General features: G+C 43.9%; 1 protein-coding gene across 1 annotated transcript in view; it reads right to left on the reverse strand.

Moving 5' to 3' along the window:
- The window catches only part of IL12RB2 (interleukin 12 receptor subunit beta 2), a 632737-nt gene that overhangs the window by 37443 nt on the left and 567640 nt on the right, over nucleotides 1-27654 (reverse strand). The window contains exon 14 of the mRNA XM_069641943.1: nucleotides 15684-15780. Coding sequence (XP_069498044.1) covers nucleotides 15684-15780 — 97 coding nt within the window. The remainder of the gene's footprint in view (nucleotides 1-15683; nucleotides 15781-27654) is intronic.

Consider the following 27654-nt stretch of genomic DNA (forward strand, 5'->3'; position numbering starts at 1 on the left):
CAGGTTTACTTCAGGACTAGTGAATCTGGAGAAATATTCATCATAATTTCAGAATGTTTAAATGAAGTTGGTTCTAGGAGGCATGAGAGTGGTTAACAACTCACTGCATCAAAGATCAAGGTCATGCTTCTACGACAACTCCACTAGTCAAATTGTGTTGTATGTTCTACTCTTACTCTGTGTTGTCTACAATCCACATATGTCAATAAAGTAAAGAATCGGGGCATGATGGGCAGTCAGACATGAATTTAAAAGCACGAATCAATAACTTAGAATCGTTGTTTTCCAACTTCCAACCACTAGGTCACAAGAACTGCATTCTGGTATAGTTGGTGCCTTGATTATTCTAGGCTTTGCTATGCAAGTGTCCTATACAAAGGGCCTGATCAATAAGGAGCAGTTCTTACAAAATGAGGCCGTACTGCTAATTTTTGGGTTCACTGAGAGATATTGGGCCTCATTACACGGTAGGCGCTAAGGGATTACCGGCAATGGTAAGGGCACCAGTGCCAGTAATCCCTTACCGCCCTACTACGAGGTCCCTTAGCGGGTCCCTCCCCTAACGCCTGGTTTTACCAGGCGTTAGGGGAGGGACCCGCTAAGGGACTTCAGAGCTAATAACGGTACCGCAAATTTCCCTATGGGAGCTCAAATGGGAATTGGGAATGGGTTCCCGGAATGGGGATTTACCGGGTCCTCCAGGGTCGGAGTGGCCCAGTAAGTCCCTATTACGGGAACACATATCCGGAATGCGGTAAGGGGGTAGCCATGGCGCTAATAGCGCCATGGCTACCGCCTACCGTGTAATGAGGCCCATTATGCTTACGCTTATGAGATTACTTCAGTGCCGGTCCATAACAGGGTACTCTTTAAGATTCTTTTTCTCATCTTCAGGAGTGTGCACCGCGTTGATATTTCTTGTTTGGAAAATAGGCAGATTCCTTATGTTTCCCCACGCAGCCTTTATTCAGAAAAAGAGCTTCTTTCAATGATCCCTAACTCTCAATATGTTACTAGAAGAAATGAAACATTTTGCATACGCGCTCATTTAAGCAATGCTCTTTTGACTGAATTTTGTGGGATTGGTTGGCTTTGCTCTGTTTAGAAAGCATCAAAGGCATATCTTTTCTGATCCTCTCATGCCTGTCTAATCCTGTGGCATAAGACTCAAAGTATATCCTTATTGTAATTTCTAAGAGGCTCTGAAGTCTACCTTCCCCCTTAAGAAGTCGGGTTGACTTTATCTATGTTAATCTGCTAGAGGAGGTACTCATCTATGTTGTAGAACTAAAAGACTCACAGAAGATATTCTATGCAGACATCCGCAGGAAGATAAATGACCTTTGTCAGACCAGTCCTGAGAGTTTACCTGGGGCTACAGGCAACTAGAGCGATCAAGACGCACCAGTACCACAACCTTGCTTCCAGCCAGAGTATCACAGGAGCTGAAGAACAGGCATTGCTGGGCAGGCGCCTACTGGCTACGGAGATGCTTTTCAGTGTGCTGTGTGAGAGAGAACCTTTTGCTTTCCCAAAGCTTTCGGGTCAAGTGCTTCGATGGCTAAATACTATCCCAAGGAAAGAGCTGGTTAGTAGCTTCAAGATACGTACCGTAGAAACTTCCTAGAAGAACCCCTTTTGCCTGCAACATCTGGTCCTGTGAGGCAAGTAGGTCTGCTAAGAGCTTGTAAGGAAGATACTGTCATGTAGGGTTTAAATTCAGCCCCAAGATGATGTGGACAGGAAGGTCAAACTAGCGCTCAGCTGCGAGTTTCGTCTGTGCAAATAAAAAGACACCCTGGAATCTACAAGTCTTTCCTAGCTTTAAATACAGTGAAGAGGCCTAGTGAATGCCAAAACAGTGTCTTACTGAATGTAGACACAAGAATATTGTACGATGGAAAGAGACACTGATGGAGTGAAAAGCTTAGTATAATAAACATGTCTATACTGCTGGATGTGAATCCCTAGGGTGAAAGACATGCAGTGCTGCAAATAACACCAGGAACAGAGCCAACAGGCAATGCACATTGGGAAGGAAAAAAATAAACAGCAGCCCTTGCACATGGAAACTGCCACACGTTCAAATGCAGTGTCTTTGAAACTCAAATAGGCAAACTGTGACCGTCAAGTAATTTCATTTTCAGGGATGAGGACCTACTTTCCCACACAGAACTGTCATGATGGAAAATGAAAAGGCCCACTTTTATTTATTTTTTAACATGTATTTTTTTATTGAAATCTCGATGAACACAATACAGACATAACACATTATGACGGTCAAAAACAACGTGATATCGAAATTCAGTTTTTTTTAATTATACAACTGTTATGCTTAACTCTGCCATTTAGTCAACAAGGGGAACGGGAAAGAGGGGCGTTAAAAAAAAAAAAAGAACAAGTAACAACATGATGCCTTAGCTTGCTCGCACTGAAGTGTTCAACCGGTGATCTCAGCATTTCTTAATTCATGGTTTTGTAAGGTGCCTCAAGAGTAAAGGCTGGAAAAACATCTGCTCTTTGTCAGCCACATGTTCCAAGAAAGGCCCCCATATACGTGAACATTTCGGCTTCTGTCCCAACACTAATGCTGACAGTTTCTCCACCCCCATCAATTCCCATACCTTCACCCACCAGTAAGAGATGTATGGGCCCTCTGCTGCCTTCCAAAAACATGCACAGGTGATTCGGGCTGCCCTCAATAATTGGGAGATCAGCACAGCCCTAGAACATGACATAGGAAACAAGCCATCATCAGCGGCGTCCCCCAGTAATAGGACGAGCGGATCCATAGGGAGTTGGGTGCCCGGGATCTCTTTAAATTTTAGAGCGGACCTCCAGCCAGTATGACTGTATAACGGGGCAGTGACACCGCACATGAGCTAGATCACCCAACTGCCCACATCCATGCCAGCATCTGTCAGAGTAAGTGCAGTGTATTGCGTGCAGGTGCCCCTTCTTTCACAAGAGTGCAGCGCAAACCTTTATGGGCTCTGGTCCATATCCTCGACCAGGACTCTCCTGAGATTTCCAGGCCCAATTCTTTTTTCCATGCAACCACAGATGGGAACTTCTCCTCTGGCGTAGCATTTTCCAGGAGTTTATAACATGCAGATATTCTATGTGTCTTTTGCCCCTCCAATACTTTAAGTTCAATGCCTGTTGGGACACGGGATCCAGCCTGCCAAACCTCAGCATTAGTCAAGCAATGGCGCAATTGAACATAGCGAAAGCGCTCTGATTCAGGCACGTTGAACTTTTCCTTGCGCTCAATAAAGGTCTGGGGCCGTGTCGCCATAGATATCCCATATTCTCAAAAGTTCACAGGAGTTACAAAGCTGAAAGTTTTTGCCTGTAAACCCAGGGTGAATGCTGGGTTTTGGGTAATAGGTGAGAGTGGGCCCAGGCACGATTTGAACCCCTTCTGCGCGCAGGCTTTATCCCAACTCTGACCGGTCGCCAAAGTGGTAACCAACATGGCATTATGCCGTCATCGCACATCTTTAGGAAGAAACGGAAGATGACTCAGTGGGAAGGGGGATGTTGCTTGTTCTATACCTTTCCATTTGGGAACGTTGCCAACTCCCGTCCACCCCAGCATAGAGGCCACTTGAGAGGCCCAAAAGTACTGTGGGATCGATGGTAAACCTAGACCACCCAGCCTGGTTCCTCTTGTGAAAAGTTCCTGGGAAATATGTGTTTTATTGCGCTGCTAGATGAACTGCCCCACTGCTTTCTGTAGGTTGAGTAGTTCATGTTTTGGAATATGCACAGGCAGGGCCTTGAAAATGTACAGCAATTTTGGAAGGAGAGTCATTTTGACAGCACAAATACGGCACAACTACGAGATCTCCTGTGAATCCCACCTTTGGAGAAGTTCTTTGAGTTCTTTCCATACCTCCAGAACATTTGACTTCAGCAGGCCAGAGTAGGTGTGGGTCAGGTGCACCCCCAGGTAGGTGAATTCTGTATCCGTCCATTGGAATGGAAACCTTTCCCGTAGGGTTGTCAAGGCTACCAGCATTTCTGTCAGGCCCTTACCAATAGATTTCTCATAGTTTATTGCAAACCCAGAGACTGCATCTAATTGGGCCAAAAGGTCCATGAGAACCGGCAGTGAGGTAAGCTAGTCCTTTAAAAAGCTAGCACATCATCTGCGTACAATGCTAGCTTGTGACATTCCCCCCATATCTAAAACCATGGATATCTGGATGAAGGTGAACACTTTGTGCTAGGGGCTCCATAGCTAGAGCAAAGACTAGGGGGGATAGAGGGCATCCTTGCCTAGTCCCTTACCCAGGGTGTCAAGGAATAATAATGATAGTTTTCCTGGGATTTGGGGGGAGAGTACTATGAGGTGCACTATTCGGTGGATGTTATCATGGGCTGACCGATTTTGTATGAAGCCTGTCTGGTCATTAGTAATGAACAACGGAAGAACATCCCCAAGTCGCAGGGCCATGATTTTATTAGAGTTTCGCATCAGTGGTAAGCAGGGCTATTGGGCAATAAGATGCCCATTCAATTGGGTCTTTTCCCAGCTGCAAGGTGGCCGATTCCACCCTGGTGTGCGTCACTGGAGAAGAAAAAGTTAAACAATTTTGTCAAATGAGGCATCAGTTCCATACTAACTGTCTTATATCGGGTCATGGAGCCTTTCCCAAAGGGAGTGGGCTAATTGCCAGAAAAACCTCTTGGTCAGTGATAGGCCCTTCTAAGGGATCCCGCAGGTCCCGAGAGAGTTGAGGGAGTTGGGAGTTGCATATAAAGTCATGTATTATCGGTGGTCACCCTGGTGTGCGGCCAAGTGTACTCGGGAAAAGTCCTCCATAAAACGAATCTTCAAAAAATGTGCCTTACCATTATGACCTATGTCAGGCTTGTCCAACCTTTTTGAATGTGGGGCCAAAGCATTAACTTTTTGTCACCCGGTGGGCTGGCAAGCCAAAAGTCACCAACCTCACCCAAAGCAGTATATATTAAAAAGCGATGGTGTCTGACCTTTGACACAATAGCATCACACGCAGTAATAGCCATACAGTCCCAAAGACAGCTTTTGGTGTCAGGGGCAGTGATCAAAGGTTAGTTTCTTGTAATTTTTTCTAGTGTGTATGTGTTGATATTTTTCTGAAATAGTGGGGCCGACCGAGCGTAGCGTAGATCTAGGGAGGGTTATGGGGAGATTTTCCCCCCTCAAGATTTATTTTCTAAATATGGAGCTGAAATGGTGCATTTTACAGCAGGAAAAGTGACCTAAAAGCCATAAATTTACAATCAGTTATAAAGGGGAAATGTACTTTCCATATCACCAACAGCAGACAAGAACATTGTAGAACACAACACATTTTAATGATCACTGTGTACACAGTGTAAGACAGCACTGTCACTGATGTAAGACATTGGCTTGCTGGTTGTGCCCAAAATATGCCTCTGTAACAACATGTCTATGCTGGCTGTTCCCAATTTAGGCCAGCATTGCCCTTTACAAAGCATGATTGATGTTGCTGCCTGAGCATGTGCAGTTTGCCCAATACATATGCCAGCTTATCTCTATAATACACATTCATTACTTCTGTGTTAATGGTGACGCCACTGCTCCCACGACCCGGTTAATGTATTTATTTCTGCAATGTTGGCCGAGTACCTGTATCTGACCCACATTGCAGCAATAAATATTTAATCAGTTGGGCCTCCCACAGGGACCTGGGCTGAACAGAATTGCTCAAGCCTGCGCTTTGAAGCACATTGAGCCTGTAGTACTGGTGCAAGGGAGAAAAGGTGTGAAGGTAAAACCTGGCAGAGGCAACTGTGGATTCTCCACATTTCTCAACTCTAGAAGATGTGGCCAGCACCCGGTAATGCAAGACTCCACGTGGCTGGCCTACCGCCACATGCCCCCTAAGAGGTACGGCCAGCCTCTGCTTACCCAACATTTAGGGCCAGGGTCCCCATGCCCAGCCTCCACGCTGCCAGGAAAGGGCATGGGTAAGTTTGCAGCAAACCGTGTTCGCAGTGTTCCCCCTTGAGATCTTTACCTGCGATCAGGTTTCCCGTCGGCCAAACCACAACAGGTCATCTCCTTCCTCTACCCATGTAACACGGAGTGGCAAACCAGGCATAGTGTGTGGTTCGCGATGGCTCCTCGCAGCCGACATGTGGGAGTCAAGTATAAGTCACGGGCCCGACAAACATGGCCAAAATAAATAAATAAAACGAGCCGTGGCTGAGGCCTGTAACTGCCTCTGGTGCCCCCTTGTGGCGGTCACCACAGGCAATAACAGTCCTCCCCACAGCCTTCTCCTATGCCACGGCCCGGTTAATTTATTTATTTCTGCAATGTTGGTCGGGTACCTGTACCCGACCAACATTGCAGAAATAAATAAATTAATTGGATCCACGGACCTGACAAACATTGCCAAAATAAATAAATAAACCGTGCCGTGCCTGAGGCCTGTGACTGCCTCTGGAGCCCCCTTCCAGGAGTCACCCGAGGCAGTAACAGTCCTCCGCCACATCCCGCTCCTTTGCCACGACCCGGTTTATTTATTTATATCTGCAATATTGGTTGGGTACCATACCCGACCAACATTGCAGAAACAAATAAATGAATCGGTCCATGGACTCATTTGAGCCTCGCGGACCACATCAAATGGCTTGGAGGGCCGCATTGTGGCCCGCAGGCCTTATGTTGGACAACCTTGCTCTATGTAATTGTGCATGCCCCTTTTTTCAGTTTTGCTGTTAACAGCTTATTGGACTTATTCCCACTTGTGTAAAAGTATTGTTTTGTAAGCGGCACAAAATATGCTGCACGCCCCACATGATGTGCTTTAAGGGCCTTCCGTGCCACCCGCAGGTCCAGAAGTGAGTGCCGGGACCCCTTCTCCCTATGCGCCTTCTCCTTTCCTCTGACTCCTTCTTCCAAATGGATCTGGAGCAGCCTCCTAGCTTTCCCCCGTGCCATGGACCGCTCGATGATACAGCCCTGAATGACTGTGTTCCCGGCGTCCCAGACAGTATCGAACCCAACATCTCCAGTGTCATGTGCCAAAAAGTAATGCTTTAAGGCTTCAGATACATGGGAGCAGACTGAAGGGTCTTCCAGTAGGAAATCATTCAGACGCCATAAAGGTTTGTGCGGGTGGTCTGGGTAGTGTGGGGCCATTGTGAGTATGAAGGGGGCATGATCTGATAGGGCTTTTGGGAGAATCTTGGTGCCAATTACCTGCAGGATTAGGGTGGTGGAGAGAAGGAACATGTCCAGCCTGGAGAACCCCTTATGGACTGCAGAGAAAACGGTATAGTCGCGATCCTCCAGATGAAAGAAGCACCGGGCCTCAATTAGCAAGTGTTTGCGTGATAGTGTGGTAAGGACCATGACGATTTTCTTATCGCGAGCCCTCGGGGGAGATATTTGTCAACCAGGGGATTAACCACAGCATTGAAGTCTTAAAATGATCTCCCCTTCAGCAAATTGTTATTGTTATTTGGCATTTATGTAGCGCTCTATATATCATTGGTATGATCTCAAAGCGCTTGTCAGATGAACGCCCTTGGGGACCGTAGTCCAGGTCAGTCGAGAGAGTAGGGTAGCATAGGGTGCTCAGCGGCTTAGAGAAAGAGACATAAAATACATCCTGCTGGACATTGGGGCCGTAAATCAACGTCAGGGTCACTTTGCGCCCATATATTGGGGCTATCACTATGACATACCTCCCCTCCCCATCCCGCAAAACCTTTAGCATTTTCAACGGGGTACCCTTGCGATTCAGGATGGCTACTCCACATCTCTGAGCCACTAAAGGTACAAAAAGCGGTGGGGTACAGTTTATTATTGAGATGACATTAATCTGCAGGCAAGAGGTGGGTCTCCGGAGAAACAGGAGCGAAGAATTAAGAGTGGTCATTCTAAGAAAGAGTGCCTTGCATTTTAAAGGGGCATTTAGACCCTGTACTTTCAAGGTGAGACAAATAACATTAGGAGTCGCAATCATGAGCCCGCTCAGGTAAGCCTATAATGCACTGACTAGCTGATCCACCAAGCAAGAATGCCTGTGAAGCCCCACTTTCTGGCAAACATGTCTTTTCAAGCCTTGTGTTACAAAACAAATGAGGATTCTCAAAGATTAAACCTAAATAAGACAAAATGAGGCATTTAAAAACTTGCCTAAACATTTTCAACAATGACAATGTCAACAGTAACGGGCGTTATCCGCTTAGGGCGCCCAATCTTTTGGCAAGTCCCACCTCATCATCTTACAGTAGTGAAGAAGCATATTAGGTTAGTGTCCCTTCCAGGGCAACAGAGCTCATTAACTGGGTACGATTTCAGCAAATCCATCCCAGACTCCCTCCCACGCTGCTTCTGAAGCTATTACTGTCACCGGGAGGCTGATGGTGCCCCAAGGTCTGGCCGGAGGCCGCGATTCTAATTCGGCCCCAGGTGTCAATTGTAGAGTTGCTGATATGCGTCATCCTCTGGGTTAAGTCCTCTTGTCCATAGGGGTGGGCCCAAATTGGGGATCATCTGGATCTCTGACTTCTAATGAACTAGCGTTGTGTGCCTCTTCCATCAGTCCCTTTGCCTCATCCTCTGAGCCAATTATGTAGTGGCGATTGCAGTGGTCAAAGATCAGTTTACAGGGCAACCCCCAGCGATAGCAGATTTTTTGTGACTGTAACCATGAGGTATTCTTTTGTAAACGCCGGTGGTTTGCCAAGGTATAGGGCGAGCGGTCTTTCAATAGGGTGAGGGAAGCTACCGAAAAAACCACCAGCTCCGACTTCCGGGGTGCAGCCACGATTGCCTCTTTTTGATGGAAGAAGTGTACATGGGAGAGGGCGTCTGGCAGTAGGTTGTGTCTCTGTTGTACAGAAGAATAGACCTGGTGGGTCCTATCAGGATAAGCTCCTCAGAGTCCGGGAGGTCAAGCAGAGACTTAAAAAGATTACTCACATATACCGCCAGTTCATGATCCAGAAAGAGGCACGGGACCCCCCAAAGGCGGACATTGTTCCTTCTTGACCTGTTTTCTAGGTTAGCTTGTTTCGCAGAGATGTCCTCAAGGTGTTCTTCAGTTTTATCCACTCTCTTCGCCAGTTCCGCCTGTTCGTATGCCTGTTCCCATACTGGGTTTTCAAGATCATTTATGCGAGATTCGAGGCCCAGTATATGAGAGTTCAAATCCACAATTGAGGCAGAGAGTCTTTGAAGGCTTTTTTTCACAGCTTTATCTCCTGTGTGAAGTCCTGCTTGAAAGCCAGCAATATGTCCTCAAAGTCCCTTTTGGAGAATTCCAGCATCAGGGTGGGTTGGCCCCAGTGGGGGCGAGTGGACCTCAACTCTCACAGCCTGCATTACTGGTTTCCCAGTCTCTGGAGGGGTTAAAAATGTGGTGATGACCAATGTCTTCCCTTTCCCCCTGTTTTGGCATAACTGGTAATGCCTGTTGGTCCCCAGAAAAGGGGGAGGTCCCTTGCGGTCAAGCACCCAGCTGGGCCCTGGCGCAACCAACAAGCGAACACACTGCACCGCGAAGGCACTACTCGTGAAAGGGGGTAGAGTATGTTGTTGCCTTGCCTTGGAGTAAACTCGAGAGGCAGGGAATGCCGATGAAAGGAGGTGAGTCACCAGCTGCCGCCCGCCTGCGTGACTTGCCAGGATCCCATGCGTTAATCCGTTCCAAAGAGGCCGCTAGAGCAGATGTTCTATAGGCCAGGGATAGGAAGTGGTTGACCTATGCCCGTAGGGGCCGGGCCTTCTACAAACATATGGAAGGTGTAGAAATAACTCTTCACCTGTAGGGACAGAAGATGACACAACAGTGGAGTCTGTTCTGGGGGCACGGGCGAAGAGAGATCCCCTACGCAGAGCTGCCTCTACGCCTCTCCAGCTCGACCGCTGAGGCCCCAGTCCACCAGGTCCAACCCTGCCTGAAGCCAATCACAAGCACGGAAGCTGCCGCAGCACCCTTGGGCAGTCCGTTTTCACTCCTACAGATGGTGACGGGGTGGGGAGGTTGTTTCGGGATGTCATCAATTTAAGTGATGTAGTGCCGCCTTGGCCTGCTCCTCACCTTCAGGGCTGGCCAGAAAGAGCAGCTGAGTTACTGCCCAAACACAGGACCATCAGTGGCAGCGGCACAGCATAGGAGAGCGGGATGTCTCCTCCGGTTATTTCCGCAACGCCATCTGTAATATTCATTCAAGAGTGGAAGCCCTCGTACATCCGCCGAGAAGGAGTTTTGGAGCGAGGAATCACAGTGCCCCCAGCCTGGTTGCGTGGACCACCATCTTTCTTCGTTCTACGGCATTCAAGTGTCGGGGGTGGAATCGCTTCTTTTGTGGATTAATTGGTTCATACTTTGCACCCGGGTCGAGCTCCATGCTCAGGGATACCAGCTGCGTTAATGAGGGGGGAAAATCAGGTTCAAAATCTCAGGGCAACATAACTAGATAAGGCACCCCATAGCGGAGCTCACAGCATACACTACTGCATGGCGCGCTGCCTAGCTATGCCCCTCCCGAGAAGGCCCACTTTTAAAAGAAAAACTGTTCATGCTAATGGAACTTCTGTGATGGGAGTGACCCACATAAACAGCCTTTTTCTTTCAGTATTCCATTGATAAACTCCTGGTATGTGTAAAATAATATGAAATCCACAGGATTCCAATGCGACTTGAAACCTTGACCAGTAGAATACATAGTAATTCCATGGAGAAAGGTTGCCTTTCACAACAATGAATGTGACTATTGAAAATAATGTTTAAAAAGAAATGTCACATGTAAGTTCCGTTTAGCCCAGGAACATATGTGGTGTCTCTGGGCAGATTCACAAGTGAATTCCCTGCCAGGTCTGTTTGACTCATTGGTTGCAGCTTTGATCTCTGTGAGACTTCGACCCATACACATCGGGAAGGTTCAGAGCTGACCTTGGTGGGCACAGTGTTAAGAAAAAAAATACACTTTTAGATCTGAACTGTGGTTGAATTCAGATTAGAAGAGGTGGCCCATAATGTCAGAGGGCAAAGGTGAGACGTCTGCTGCAGGATAAGGATCTCTGCAGCCTCTCAGTCTCAAAGAACAAAAGGGACTCATGGATTAAACTGCATGATAATGTAAGCTGCAGCCCAGAGCCAAGAGCCAATGTACCATGTGATTTCAAGGAAATGGGGGCGATGGGTTGAATAAATTAAACTAATTGGCCTCATAGGAAATCATGGGCCCATAGGTTAATATGGCAGATGCCATTTACCTTTAATAATTCCAGAAACATGGGTCGCACTGAGCTCATTTATATGATATCTGGAAGGTTAGGATTATGTTGTTCTGATAATGTAAATATCATCCACATGGGATGTTGGGAATTTGTGCGATCAGAGAAAGTGATTCTGGCCTACTCAAAAATATTAGAAATCTGAAAGCTGGGAGGTAGATGTCTTATTGAATTAGTGATCTAGATAAAAAATGTCATAAGCATAATGGTTATATTTTTTGTGGACCCAGCAAAAAGCTGCTACTTGTCAGTGCAGTACGGTGCCGGAATGGGATACGTCTTGGAAGATTTGCCATGATGAGAGGAATCCAAGATTATATATATTGTGAGGGTTATAATGTGGAAAAATCCAGAAAGCAAATTTAGTGATGGGGTTTCTCCTCCTCCCTTCATTTTTCATAATTTAAATGTCACCACCCATGGAACCTATCTTTTGGTGGGGGCCGGATTTATAGGGTGGGGAAATGAGTGATGGACCAATCAAATATGTGAGAATTTTTGCAGGCCACTCCCCAATATTGAAATCTTGGTTGTATCATCACTGGTCCATAAAGTCAATGCACTATGAAACTAGGGGGGGTTCTGCGGGAGATATGCCTGCAGACTTGCTGGGGGGAGATCCTGAAACAACTTGAGAGCTGCTATACATCTAGAGGAATTGCCCTTGACCTAACTGGGGTATTCTGAGACAGCTGCTTAACTTAAATGGGAGAGGGGAAAGCCATTGCTGACTGGGGCTTTATTCTGAATGTCAGCCTCTGATCAGATCTGGGCTGTGAGAAAACAGAAGAGCTTGAATGCTTTTCTGGATGCCCCAAACTACGTACGTAGACCAATCCAAATGATTACAAATGTGTGGAGGACTTGCTCGTCTTAATCCTTTCCCTTTATTGTGGGTGGGGGGCAAAAGTGTGTAGATCCTTAGCCTACTTGACTAAAATATACATGAATATCCCCTCCCCTAACCTATAGAAATCTACCACAGGGTGATGAGTTGTTCACATTTTAAATTAACAAAGATCATTTCAGTGCATTTCAATGAGTATAGCCTTTAATTTAAGTGGGTGATCCTATTTGTCCATTGAACCCCAGACTTCCTTTATGGAAAGGGTTCCTTTCCCCAAAAACAAAAATGCCCTAACACTGCCTTTTCTTTGAATGTGCTGTTGTTCCAAAACTAAAATCCTAATGTATTTCATTCCCCAAAACCCTGCTTTCATGTGAATGTGTTTTGTTCTGAAGTGGAAAATCCCATTTAATCAATTTTCCAAAACCCTGCTTTTCATGTGAATGTGTTCAGTTGTAAAGTGAAAAATCCCATTTATAACATTTTCCAAAACCCTGCATTTCATGTGAATGTGGTTTGTTCTAAAGTGAAAAATACCATTTATTCCATTTTCCAAAACCTTGCATTTCATTTGAAGGTGTTTTTGTTTCAAAACAGTTTTTTTTCCCATTGATTCTTTTGATTTTACATGCAATTTAAAAGTTGAGGTTTTCTGAAAAACTGAAATTGTCTGAGTTTCCAGTGCAACCCCATACATTGAACACTGTACATGTCATGTTTGATGTGTTTTCTATCGAAACAGTGTTTTGTTGCAAGTGAAACTTGATTCAGTAATCACTGCTGGTACTTTGAGGAAGTTTATTGTGTTGTGCGACGGATAAGGAGGTGGGTGTAGGTTTAGTGCATTCTTCATTAAACCTATAATTCAAATAAATATATATGTATTTTCTGTACACCTGCCTGGTTCTTGGCTAATTGGTGGCACAGGGGGAGGGATCCAAGTGGCACCATATGAGTCTGAAATAGGGCTTAACAAAGAAGCCATTAATCAGGTTGTTATTTTATTTTTATTTATTTGGATTTGTATAGCGCACATCTGCCCAGGGGCATTGTGGCACTGAAAGTAGTCTTACTTGTTACAGGTATACATGGTGTATATATAGATACAATGCAGAGGATATTTGCATATTTACATACAGTTGTGCATGTTTACATACAGTTGTGAAAATACAGTAGGATAGGTGGGGTGAAGAGGTTAGTTAAACAACGTGGTTTTGAGTAGTCTGTGAAAGGCATGTTATGAATTTTCGTTCCTTAAAGCGGTGGGGAAAGCGTTCCAGTTTTTGGGTGCTAAGTGTTGTGTGACACCTTGATTGGGGAGGGAAGGAACTCCCTTGATTGAGGGTGGCCTCTCAATATACCGATACAATCAGAAGAAAGCATCACGTGGTACTCTGATTGCAAAGTGTGTTGTAACACTGAAGGAAAACAGACGTGTCAAGAGGCGCCTTTTCATTTTTGTCACACTTGAATTTTTTGGCAGATTGAATAAAGGAGGTAAAACAAATACATTCGACAAATAGCGGGATATTGTACTGCTGGAGTATGAGTGCACATGTAGAGGAGTGTTCATAGGAGCAGCCAGAGAGACATTCCTCTTCATGGCGGTGGAATATGGATGCTGACATCCAGACATCTATTCCTAAAGGATCGCCAGTGCTCTTGCAGCTAAATACAAACTACTGGAATTTCTCCAATTACCTCCCTCAGGTACTGACTAGCCAGGATAATGCCGGTCTACCTCTTATATTTGCAAATAGTCATTTGAGATATCTTTCAAATCTGTACATTAATTGTTGCATGTTGTCTCGCACATGTTCAACCAAATGTCCCATGTTCCATCTTTATGGAGAGAACACGTTTATCGTACTAATAGCTCCACTTTAATTTGCACTTTTCTTTAATATTCATGTTTTCCCTAATTAAATTCCACTTCCTCTTGAATATAACTGTCTGGATAGTGATTATTTTGTTTCCTAAATGCATTGAGTCATACTGGTTATCCATTTATACCTGCCCATCACTTCATGGAAGAACGCTTGTCATAAGAATGCTACCAAAAAGCAAGGAAGGGGAACTCCAAGAAGCTATTGTTTCCCATGTGTACCAGAGTAACTCAACCTGAGTTTGTGTCACACTGTCCTCTGTGGCTACAATCACACTGCTGGGCTCGCTCATCATGCATAGACACTCCATGTGGTAGTTAGTGACACTTCACCCTCTTTCCTTGCGCATATCTGCTCTCTGGCTATGATGGCCTGCTGTTGTCTGAGTGTAGTATAAGCTGGCATCCATGGTGCCCATAATGGCCCTCTGTTATATGTTACAGCAACGACTGCCACCAGCACTTCTTAGGTTTGAAGTAAATTTACTTGTTGCACTCTGCCTCCAGTGAATGTATGGTTAACCAATTTGAGGATGAGCACTATCTACAGAACATACCTTAAGTGTTTTCTAAGGAAATGTACCAGGCTGATGTGCTCATATGAAAAAGAAAGGATTGTGGTGTCAGACATGGTGTTCAGTCATAATATCGAAAAAAATATGTCGAAAGACAATAATTTCGAAAAAATAATGTCGAAAAAAAATATCAAATTCTTTATTTTTTTACTTATATATTTTTTGGGGGGTTTCGGGAGTCAAAAAAGGTAAAAAATAAAATGAAAGGGGGTTGGGGGGAACCCCCCTTTTCGAATAAAAAACGTAGTGAAAAAGAAATTCGATTTTGTTTTTTGATATTATTTTTTCGAAATTATGACTTTCGACATTTTTTTATTCGATATTATCACTATAAACCGTCAGACATACTGAGACAAACTAATCAACACAAGTCGGTCCATGCAATATAATCTATAATTGCTTTAAATGTTGAAACATAGCATCATACAAAATACCAGGAGGGTTTGGCTCTCCGAAATTAATCAGAGAAAAGGAAGACTGACTGTACCTATAGAGGCAATCAATGAAGTAACTAACATCTTCTGGGATCCACCCCATGAGATTAGTGAAGATTGGGAGTGGGAATAGATAGAGAAGATTGCACCAGAACCTGGCTCCTACAACCCTGTTTGCAACCTCCCAAGATATTGCTGAACCATTTGGTTGTTCAAAATTCAAGTCAATGCACAGTAATGCAGTTAAATTTTTTCAAAAGAAAATAAAACTTCCTTTTTGTATGCAATTATTAACATTGAAATAACATCATCATCATGATTAATTTGTAGGTTTCTCAAGAAAAATAATGTGACATTTGAACTATGAATCCATCAATTGCTACAAGTGTAGATTTACGTTCGAAATTATAAAGGACATTATTTTAATGCACAACCAGTCATGAAAAGTATTGCTTGGGGCAGCAGAATAGATACTCATTTGTTTACTCAACTACTAAACAATGATACATTATTATTGTCTGTTCGCTGCTAGCACAGGAATAGTTCTCAATTGTGTTATAATCAGTGCTCTTAAGCTTAAAACAGTACCGAAGAGATTTTATTTGAAGGGGCAATATGTCATTGCAGACAGTGTGCATATACTCCCCTTTTAATCCATTTCACCTACCTTTGCCTTGCTGCTTGCAGAAAGCACACACAAAGACAGCCGATGGCAAAGAGGAGAGTGGCAGTCAGGCTAATGTTCATAAGGCCTTCAGACGTACCTGCAACAGTCAAGGTAACACATTCAGTCCAACCAAACAAAATCTACAACCATGAAAATGCAATAAAAAGAAACGTGTTCTCAAAATAAGCATGACTTAATGACAATCCCCATTAATGCAATATGCTCTGTGACCCTTGAGCACATTGTGTGTTTCCTCTCCTACTTATTAACATATAACTCATTTATTTGTAGTTTTTGGTACTATTGTTAGATAATAGCTAAGGATTTGTTTCATTTGCTGTTAAATTGAACATGTTGTTGTTCACTTTGCTGTACTTTAAACCTGACCTGAAGATGTTTGCGTTTGCATTATTATTGCTCTTGCTTAGACCTTGGTCCGAGTTGGCTTTGTGTTTGGATATGAACAACTCTGTATTTGTTATGTGACAATTGCTGCACATTTCAAAATTATAAATAAAGTTGGGGAAAATTAAATAAAACTGAACAGTTTACATGATTGACAATGTTTACATTTTAGGAGCTGCTTTTAGGGTTGAATGCATTCTAATGTAGCTGTCCTCGAGATGAAAGAGCAACTTGATGGGAAAACTAAAGGTCAAGCTGATAGTAGAGATGTCATACTACAACCTCATAAAGGCATTCTTTAGAACATCCAAAGGCACAATGGCCACCATAGGCCACCCTAGACTTGCGCAGTTTAACTTACAGAAGATTAACTGACTCCCTGTTGCTACCATTAATGGACACTGATAACTAAAGCAAGACTGGGCACCCCCCTTTCACTTAATTCTGTGCATAGCAACTAATGAAGAGAATAGTTCTATTTTACCCACAGATACCACGAAAAGCACCACCACTGGTGCCTTTTCCTGACGAAGGCCAGCATAAAGACGGCTACAACTAAGCCGCTTTCTTTGGCCGAAACACACCCTGTGTCACACCCTGTGTCGAATTACGTGTCACAACTGCATCACTACCCCACACCTGTCAAAATTTAATGAATGTTGTGTGCACTTTCTGTTTTGTGTAACAGCGGGTTCTTATACCCCCTCGATATATGAGGAAACATGTATCTAAATGTAGTGCTGACCTCTATATTCCAGAGGCCTACACCTATTCGTGTCACCACTGCATAACCAACCGTGTTCGTGTCTTTCAACTATCTTCCGTGCTTATCGGAAGAAATGTAAAGTAAATTGTGGAGTTACCTACTACTTCCTGTGTGAGTACATAATAAACATTCACATTTAGCACTTCTGTGTCTCTGTTTAGGATCTCCCCATCCTGATTATTTTGTTTATGAAACGTATACCCACCTGGGTAAATCGGGACCGAGCCAGGTGCCCTAAGATTTAAATATAATGAAGAGAACCTACAATGAATTATGTTGGCTTTATATTCTACCTTGTCTTGATCTTAAAGATCAAAATCGAAACTGATGTTTTTATGGTCACTTAGCCCAATTATCAAGTGTTTAGTTTCAACTCTTACGTTTGCCTGTCGTCTTCTTTATTGAACATCATAGACTTTCAAAATAAATCTCCTTCCTTAAAAGCCACCTCATCTAGAAATCACTGTCAGTTGAAATTCGGACACTGGTGTTTTCTGCCGCCTGCTTCAGACATGCGTTCATTAAACATTAGATGATTCCTACAGACTTATTATGAGTTTATGAAACATTGTGAATAGAAATGCACTATGCCCAAAAGTGCCACAAAGAGGCTGGAAAAACTAAATTCAGCACTATTTAAGGATTTGCTCTGGGCTAGGTAAAAGATATGCAAACCAATTGGCTGCTATGCCATGTGCAAATATGCTATGCAGTGGGATGACATAGGAGCGTTTTTAAGCTGCTTTTGTGGTTCTATATGACTCGGTAGAATATAAAACCATAACATCAAGAAATGTTGACTTATTTTTAATAACATTAGGTTGTCCACTAACTCAAGAAAGTGTGTTCATTGTTGTTCCTTGGTCAATACTTATTTTCTCCGTGAGGGTTCCCTCCACTGGACCCCCATTTCTTTGTTTCTTTTTTATTTAGTTAGTAAAAGAGTTATTCAATATTTTAACCTAGATCTGGTATTTCCACTGTGGCCAATGCAATCCAGATGCCCCATTCAGTCAATTAAATTTTTCTGGATATTTTGTAATTTCAGGGTTTGGCTCATAGTGGTAATTTCAGCAACAGCAATGTAGTCAATATGTATTGTTATGAAGAAATGATCGGTTAATTGGAGCTAAAATAAATAAAACATATGCCTTGACCACTTCTGCCTCATTCAGCCATTTGATTATAAAGACATGCAGCATCCAAGCACACTGGCTTGGATGTTTGCCCTTATAAATCTGAGGTGAAAATATTCCTACACACACAAAAACTACAAAGTATGAATTGTTCTCATGTCTATTAGGTTTAAGATATGTTAACGAAATGTTAGAAAACAAGCATGTGTACGTCATCCATTGCACTGCAGTAAAAACATGTTATCACAGATTTACTGATTGAAGCCCTGCAGATGCCGTGAAATAATAATATACGTACTCTGAAAAAATCTAAAAAAACAAATAGAATCCAAATAGATATAAAGTAATCCACATGCAATCCAAAATAGTGTGCAGTATTGTGAAGTAACGTGTTATGTTCCATCACCCGAGCCTTCTGCTCTTAGAACCTGGAAGGCTTGGGAGATCTGAAGGAGACGGTTGATGGCAAGTAGAGACTCTGTAATGGTCCCCGCAGGCCCATAAATAAAGAAGCCTTTATAGAAACTACTTATGCCTGAGTAGCTTCTTTCCCTGGCGATGAGGGTTGATCACGGGCCTGTAGGAGACCCCACACGTGAAGCAGCGCCGAATTCGGAGCTCAACGCGGACAGGAATCCACAGGCAGCACACCGGACAAGACATCCCTCCCACCCGTATCACACAGAAAAAGGGGACCGCAACTGGCATCCGGGAGGAGAAGGTAAGCTAGAAAGTCCTCAGTCCTCAAAAGAGGGAACGCTGTCATCACACAAGGCTCACAGGTTAGAGGAAGGGACCCGCAAGTGTCAGCATAACGTGAAGGGAAGGGGTTGTAGGTCAAAGGTTCGAATCAAAAGGATCTAAATACAATAGGGTTGAATCAAAAGGACCGAAAACAAAAGGGTCGACATATTTTTTTTTCTGGGGGGTCCCCCCCCAAACCCCTGTTTTTGCTGTAAAAATATTTTTTTTTCCTATATGGAAACCCCCAAAAATATATACATTTAAAAAAAAAAAATTCGACCTTTTTGTTTTAGGTCCTATTGACTCGACCCTATGGCATTCGATCCTTTTGCATTCAAAGCTTTGACTGGACACCAAGGGAAGGCCTAGAGGCTTTCTTAGTAACCGTCCAGCCAGTAAACAAGGCCTTGCCAACCAGAGGAGATAAGGCCCTGCAAAGAAAAACTGACTTTAAACAATAAAAAACAAAGTCTGCAGGACTACTAAGATACTAAGTAAAGTGAAGATTGTTGGCAGCAACAAAATAATACCTCATTAAGGAGAAAGTGCCCCATAAAACAGCGACATCACTTTGCAGTGCACTAGTAAATAAAAGAAGAGAGGATCCCAATCTCAAAAGCAACAAACAGTGTCAAAACCAAATACATTTTCTCTCAACAACAAAACAAATGGAAAAATTAATAATGGCAGCTGCTGGCACCACCACCACTGTGTTTAGTTGAACCTGGTACTCCAGCTATTAGGTGGGACAGATGAAAGAAATGATTCGACACATCGTACTGGCAATAGGTGGAGACAAGCTCATGCCTGTTAGGAAACCAGCTGTTCTCCTACACAACAAAGGAGCAGAAGGGCGGAGCGTCTATGATGGCCGTCCAGAAGCAAAGGAAACAGGCCAAGGAGATGTAGATGATTACATACTGGCGGAATGGAAATTGAAGAATCACTTTGAACAAAAAAAAACGCCACAAGTTCTTTGAGAGATCACAAGAACTGGTAAAGTGTTTTGAGGCAGCTCTGAAAACCTTGAGTCACACACGTGATTTTGGAACACTAACTAACTGCCTAATAAGAGACCAACTAATACGATGCACCCATAACGCTAGAGTGCAAGAGAAACATTTATCGAAGGATTTGCCATTGGAACAGGCAGTGGAAGTTGCTAGAGGAATGGAACAAACTTCCCGCTACATGAGAAGCATGAGAAACGAGAAACAAGGACACGAAGTTTCAGCAATAAAGAAAAATTGAAGAACAAATGAAGGGAAAGAAATGAAATGTTACAAGTGTGGCAGCAATAGGCATCTATCCTCTAATATATTTTGCCCTACAAGGAATGTGAATTGCATTAAATGTAAAAGAAGAGGACACTTTGCATGAGTTTGCCATGAAACATCAATAGAGCCTGTCGAAACAGGAGGGAGACGTCTGGAACAAGGAGAAAACTTAATGAACCAAGCAATGACTCAGGTTAAGCACATCTGGAAGTAGGTGTCCTGTCTGGAAAAGGGAAGGGACCAACCGAGGTTTTTGTAGTAAATGGTAAGGTGGTAACTATGAAGGTGGACAGCTGCTGCCCAGGGACTATAATGTCACAAGAGACGTACGAAGAGTGTGTGGAAGGGAGAGTTGAAGATCTACTTGAACATGACATAGAACCTTATGCCTACGGAAATGTCAAAATTGAACTAATGGGGAATTTTCCTGCTGTCATCAAATACAAAGGCAGGAGCTGTGTGGCAGATGTGTATGTCACTAAAGAAGGGTTGTCATTGTTAGGTTGAGATTAACAGTACAATTTAGGAATCTGCATCCAAGCGAATGCGCCCATACCAATCACTATAGCTGAAGTAGAGGACAATTGGGAAAGAGAATTCCCAGAGGTATTCTCAGAAGGTCTAGGCAAACTAAAACGTTTCGAACATTGCATTAGTCTCAAGAAGGAATCAATTCCTAAAGTACATACAGTAAGTGCAATTCCACAACAGTTAAAGAACATGAAAGAAGAACTGGAAATATTACTTCAGAAAGGGATAATTAAATGCATTGAAAGATCTGAATGGTTATCTCAAGTTTTGATTGTGTTCAAAGCCAAGTGGAAACATCAGACTTTTGTGTTGATTTAAGAGACTTAAATAAGAATATCTGGGTGGATCTCCACCCATTACCTGTCATTTCAGAAGCCTTGTCAACATTAAGTAACTCCAGATTATTTTCAGTGATGGATTTATCCTCAGCGTATCATCAAGTACCCCTCACGGGTGAATGTCAATATCTTACAGCTTTTGTGACAACTGAAGGAACATTCAAATATTGCTGAATGCAATTTAGACTGGCTTCAGCAGAAGAAGTATTCCAGAGAGTATGGAAAAGGTGTTGGTTGGTAGGGGTACCCAACATAATTGTGTTTCAAGATGACATACTGATTCACGCAAAGTCACCAGAAAGGCATGATGAACTCTTAAGACCGGTCTTGAATAGATTGAATGTAGCGGGTTTGATGGTGCAAAGGAAGAAGTGCAAAATAGCGATGGAGAGTGTCGACTATTTGGGACACAGTGTGTCGGGCAGTGGAATCCGCCCAAAATTGAGTCTGGTGGAGGCCATTGATAAAGCTCCCAATCCAAATGACAAGGACCAACTGAGATCATTCTTGGGTTTGACGGAATATTACCATAAATGTGTAAAGAACTTTGCAGTCATATCCACGCCTCTAAGCAACTCTAGGTTAGGTGAGGGATTGACATTTTTATTTTTGTTTTAGTAGATTTCCACACCAAATGGGTGGAATGGAGTGCTGTTAGGGAGGTGACAGCAAGGGAACTAGTGGCATTTCTAGAGAACATTTTCTTCTGGGAAGGATCTCCCACAGAAATTGTCAATGACAATAGTGTACAATTTTGTTCGGAATATATGAAGAAGTTTCTCAACAGTTATGCCATTAAGCATACCCGCACTGCTTTATATCACCCAAGGGCTAATGGAATGGTAGAAAGAACTAATAGGTTTATTAAGAGTGGTATTCAGTTCGCATTAAAGTCAGGTTTTATTTGTATTTGTTTATTATTTGTACAGCGCACCTAACCCTGAGGTAACTGGGCGTTGGAAAATTTAGCATGTTACAGGCAGATAACATAGGTACATAAATATGTACATAGAGGATAAGATAAGTACAGTAGTGGCGGAAGGTTGACCTAGGTTACAGTTAACATATTTATATTTGCAGTTTACATATAGGTCGGGCCTTCAAGATAAGTACAAATATACACAGACAAAGGGCTGTGATGCAGGATCACTGTCATGCAGCATCATTTATGCTCAGTGATTGGTGGGCTTATCAGTAAACCAGAGATTGACGCTGATTTTGAAGGCATTGAAGGATGGTTCTAGTTTGATGGAAGGGGGTAGTCAGTTCTAAAGGTTGCCCAGGTGCGGAGTGAGATTCTGTCACGCACTGGGAGCCAGTTAGAGTTGTGTCTGTGGCTGGAGATGTGGTTGGATCTTGGGATATTTAGGGCGGATCTTAAGGAGTTATTTTGTAATACCTGAAGTCTATTGAGGTTCATTTTAGAGGTGCCTGAGAAGAGTGTGTTGCAGTAATCTATTTTGGATAGAGCTAGGGCTCTAGCTAATGTCAAGCAACTGGTAGGGGATAGGTAGGACTTACAGGCATTGATTAGCTTATTAGTGTAGGCGGTTGAGGAGGCAATGGCACTCACTTGTTTTTTTTAGAGATACAGTGGAGTTGAGGTGGACGTCGAGCGTCTTTATTTCTTTTGCAACTTTGATTGTATTACCATCAATGATGAATGACGAGTATTGTGGGTCAAGTTTGTTCAGGCGAGCTTGGGTGCCTACAATCAGGAGCTTGGTTTTTCCATCATTAAGGCATAGGCTGTGTGTTGCCATCCATGCCTGGATTTCCAAATAGATGTTGTTAATTAGTTTGGTGTCATTGGCATAGTGTCCTGACAGGGTGATGAGGACCTGGGTGTCATCTCCATTGTTTGTGTAGAGGACACCCATGTCGTCAAGGCGGTCGAAGAGGAGCTTTGTAAAGATGTTATATAGAGTTGGGGATGTACAGGATCCCTGGGGAACCCCACAGAGGATGGGGATAGGCTCTGCTGAGGCAGATGGAGAGAAGACTCTAGTGGTGCAGTTGGAGAGGAAAGATTTAATCCAGAAGGAAGTATTGGTAGAGAAGGCTGCAGCGGAAGTTAAGTGATCAGTGAGGATCTGGTGGTCCCCCAGATCAAATGCGGCGGAGAGGTCTAGCAAGAGGAGCATGGCCAACTTGCCTTTGTCTCTCGCCTCGTCCATCTGTATTTTCAGATCCTGGAGGGCGGTCTCGGTGCTGTGCCTGGGTCGAAAGCCTGATTGACGTAAGCCCAGGAGGTTGTTGTCCTCCAGATGTTTCTGGATTTGTAAGTAGGCAACTCTGTCCAGAATTTTTAAGAGGAAGGGGACAGTGGTGATAGGTCTGTAGTTTGTTGGTGTGTTGGGGTCTAGATTGGGCTTTTTAACCCATGCCTCCTTGAGGTTTTTTGGGATGAGATTAGTCTTAAAGGAGAGCCAGGCTTAAATGTACAGCTGGTCCCGTAAATTCAACAATTCGTAATGAAAGCGATCTTTAACGCTAGGAAGATTAATTAGGCGGTGATAGCACCAAAACAAATAGTTCCAAAATGGCACCGGCCATCCTCGCATCAGAAACAAGCCAACGCGTATGACCGCTGCTCAGTGAAGTAAGTCCTAAGCGCGGCTTTATTTTCTCTTGTATTCTTGCAATTTGCATGGAATGATTTTTGCTGATAATGGTTCAGACATGAGGGTCCTTTGAATCAGGGATGATTTACAATTGTTTTACGTAATATGGATACGTAGATAATACGGACCTAAAACTCTCCATAACATTGTTTATATATGACAACTGAAACCCCTGTAACAATAGCACTGGGACTAACAGTATTATTTGAATTAATATGGTACTAGATTCGCAACAAAGGGATTATACTCATTCATTCAGCACAACTTAATAAAGATATGAATTAACAAGTGACTACCGGTGAGGGTAAGTCAACAGAACACTGCGACATATTAATAACTAGCAACATGTGTTTTTAAAGAGCCGTGACTAATGGAAAATCTTTTTCTCATGCTCTGTTTGTCTGTCTGTTTGTCCCTCTCTTCTCTCTCCTCTGGTTTTTGGATTTACCTTATGTATTGGTTCTTTCTCATATCTCCCGTAAATTCCTTCCACATGCCAACCCTTATTTTTCTGTCTCTCGTATACAACTGTTTATTGGTTTGCTCATGGATATGGACAAATATTTATGTGCATTTCTGTTTTTTATTTCATATTTGTTCACAATCATGGATGTTTGTATGTTTGGCATTGGGTTTGCTTTTTGAAAATCGATGCATTATGAATTTGTTTTTTGTGAACTGTATTTTATAAATATCCAAAAAGCGGATTTAATTTAAAACGTAACAGCCCTGATTTGAAAAAGGCCCAGAAGGGCCAAAACACGTGCTATCAACCAAAGGGCAACTTACTAATAAAGACGTACTCAGATAATTGGGCGCAAAGTCCTGGATTTTCTTTCTACTCTTGCATTATAGTCTTAAAGGAGGCGTTTATCATAGTGCGATAAAAGGAGATAGTTCCTTGGCACGGTCTTTAATAATGAGGCTGGACATGTGTCGCCTTGGCATCTTGAAGGCTTAAGGCCTTTGATGATGTTTTCCACTTCACTAGGTGTTACCATAGCGAATGAGAATGGCGGGCATTGTGAGAGTTGAGGTTAATTAGGGGCATTGTTTGATGAGCTGTTTGCAAGGCTGTTCTTTTTCGCTTCTGTTTTAGTTTGGAGGGGGGCTATTTTATCAGCTAGGGCTTGTTGAATTTTGGAACACCATGCGGCATCTTCTGTGCATTCTGAAGAGGGCGGTGCTGGGGATTCTAGTTCCCTTAGTAAGTGAAAAGTTCCTTAGTCATGAGTTTGGCGTTAAGTATTCTGGTGTTGTAGATTTCCTTTTTGGTAGAGAGAATGGCTGTCTTGTAGGTAGTAGCTGCCTTGGAAAACAGAACCTTATTATGATTGGAGGGAACTTTGCGCCAGTTGGATTCTGCTGTACTTTTTAGGTTTCTCAGTGACTTAAGTTCTTGAGTAAAACAGTTGTTGAGGTGGACGGCAGCTTTGGCTTTTTTTAGTTTAACTGGGGCGATAATGGCGGAATTCAGTGTTGTATTTTACAGATCGACCAATTCAGTGGGATCTAGATTTTTGTCGTTGGTATCGTCCAGTATGTTGTTGATAAGTGGAGATAGTTTGGGTAGTGTTATATCACGGGTGTTCCTGGAAAGTGAGGGGGGGACGATAGCAGGGCTGGGTGGTGCGGAACCCTGAATAGTAAAGGATATGTAGTAGTGGTCTGTCCAAGCAATGGCTTCGTTCTGATGGATGTTTATGGAGCAGTTCAAGTCGGACAGCCAGTCTAGGGTACGGCCCTTGGCATGGGTGGGCTCAAAGATTCGATGCTTGAAGTCGAGTTGGGATAGGGATTTTTCAATAGAGAGAGCATTGGCATTGCTTGGATCCTGGAACCAAAGGTTGAGGTCTCCAAGGAATTTGATGCGTGAGCCTGGTTTTGTGTTGGTGGAAAGAAGGCTTGCGATTTCTTCCTTGAAGGAAGATATGGGGCCTGGTGTTCAGTAGACTAGATGTAGGAGGATTGTTTGAGTGGCTGTTAGTGGGATTTTAGCAGATAGAAGTTCAGCTGATGATAGGGTGACGCTGTAAGTATCTCTAAGGCCTAGCAAGGTTCTAGCTCTAATGGCAAGGCCTCCTCCTCTTCCAGAGGTTCTGTCCCATCTGATAATTGTGTAGGGCTAAGGAGATGGCAGGGCCTGCCGCTTGGTGGAGCCAGGTTTCTGTGATGGACACGAAATTGAGGTTGTTTTCAGAGATAAGGTCTGCAATGTTGGTGGCGTGGGCAACTAATGAGCGTGCATTGCTCAGAGCCCATTTGATGGTGGGAGTCTGTATTAAGCGTTTGGCTTGTGCGGTTTTGGAATAATGGTGACTGGCAGTGTTCTTGTGTGGAAGGTGGCTGGGATGTGCACTCCGGATATAGGGGTGACATTTGCAGAATGGGGTGGCATCCTAGAGGGTTGTGAATGGGTGGTGAAACGTGATCATAGTCTCCAATTCCTACTGTTAACGGGGCATGGGATCAAAGGTGTGGGGAGAGTTGCAAACCGCTGGATCCATTCCTGTGGGCTGAGTAGGTTATCAGTAATGTTATTTTGTTGTGAGTTAGTGGTGGAGGTGAGGCCGTTAAAGGCTTGGAGTGGTGGGAGGGGGTTGGGGTGTAAAGGTGTGGATGAGTGGGAGGAACGAGGCCATGGTGAGGGTAGCTCTGTGAAAGGCTGCCATAGGTATGCTAGGTGTTGGGGTTGGAGAGGGCCTTAGAGGATAGGCTAGGGTAGTTTGACGTGTGTCCTCCGGGGATGGCCGTGAGAGGTTGGGTAATATCACGCTAGTTGGGCACCATGAGGGTAGACCCGAAGGACTTGGTCAGGACTGGTCCCAAGCGCCAGACTTATATTGCAGTAGGTTCATAGAGAAAATATGTGGGTGTAACCGGATATACCATTCAATGGTGAGCAGCAGTGAGTTTGTTGATGGGAAGGAAAACAGTTACACACCTAGGCGTTTTAGGACTGACAGGGCTGTCGCTGTAGAAGAATAAGACTTAACTTGCATGGGTGTGATATGTCAAGTTAGGTCAACATAATAGGATTTGGCAGGCGCAGATGATCAGCATTAGACTAACATAATAGGATTTAACAGATGCATATGGTCAATGGTAGACAAGTATAACAGTGTCAAAATTAGCAATCACATATGATCAACAATAGGCAAGCATAGCGAGATTTGACAAACACACATATGTCCAATGAAGGGTGAAGCAGATAGGCGTTGCGGTGCTTATAATAATAGGTTCGGAAACTTACAGGCAGTGAGCAGCGTACATGGGTGAGCGGGCGCATGTCGCGCTAGTGTTTCGTGGTGACATAGTAGGTACAATACGCTGGCACAGCGTGTCAACGGTAACAGGGATCGAAGTTAGTTACTGTGGTGTCAGCAGATAGTGGACACAGAAAGCACGTAGGGGCTGGATGGCGGGTAGCGATAGGTGTATTAGAGCTGGCAGGTCCTGAGTGACGAGAGGTATGTGTCCTTGTGCACGTGGCATCTTGCAGGTGTGCTGGTATGCAAGTTGTTATGAGGGGCTCTAGATGCATCAAGCAGGCATAAATGGGTTCGCCTAGCCGTAGTGTCCCGGGGTGAACAGGGGTGGAACAGGGCCTTTTTCTCAGGCCTTCTACCGAATGCCGGCTTCTGCCTATCGGCAGTGAGGATTGGCTAAAGGTGAGGCAGGTTGCTTAGCAACAAAAGGCAGCCTTGTTTCCGTACCACGTTGCGACCGCCATTTTGGGGTCAGGCCGGAAATATGGACAAGATGGTGCGGCTCAGCAGATGAAGTGTGCAAATGCACTGCTGGATGTCGCAGAGGCAACAAAAATCAAACTGAAGGTGCTGCTGCCATCGAGGGGGCTAGATGTGGACAGATTAGCCTCACCAGGTATATTTAGGTTGCTGGATGGTGCATATGTGCAGGTCAGGCATTGCGGGCTGGTCTGCTGAAATGGATCACATCGGTCGTCGTCGTAGGGGACAGGGAAGGGCTCCAGCCCTCTCACCCTACTGGAGAATGGAAGAATGAGTCTCACAGGGTGGAACAGGGCCTTTTTCCTCAGGCCTTCTTCCGAATGCTGGCTTCCGCCTACTGGTGGTGAGGATAGACTAAAGGTGAGGCAGGTTGCTTAGAAACAAAAGGCAGCCTCTTT

The sequence above is a fragment of the Ambystoma mexicanum genome, chromosome 1q (genome assembly GCF_040938575.1).
Source record: "Ambystoma mexicanum isolate Mex_15411 chromosome 1q, UKY_AmexF1_1, whole genome shotgun sequence".
Lineage (NCBI taxonomy): Eukaryota > Metazoa > Chordata > Amphibia > Caudata > Ambystomatidae > Ambystoma > Ambystoma mexicanum.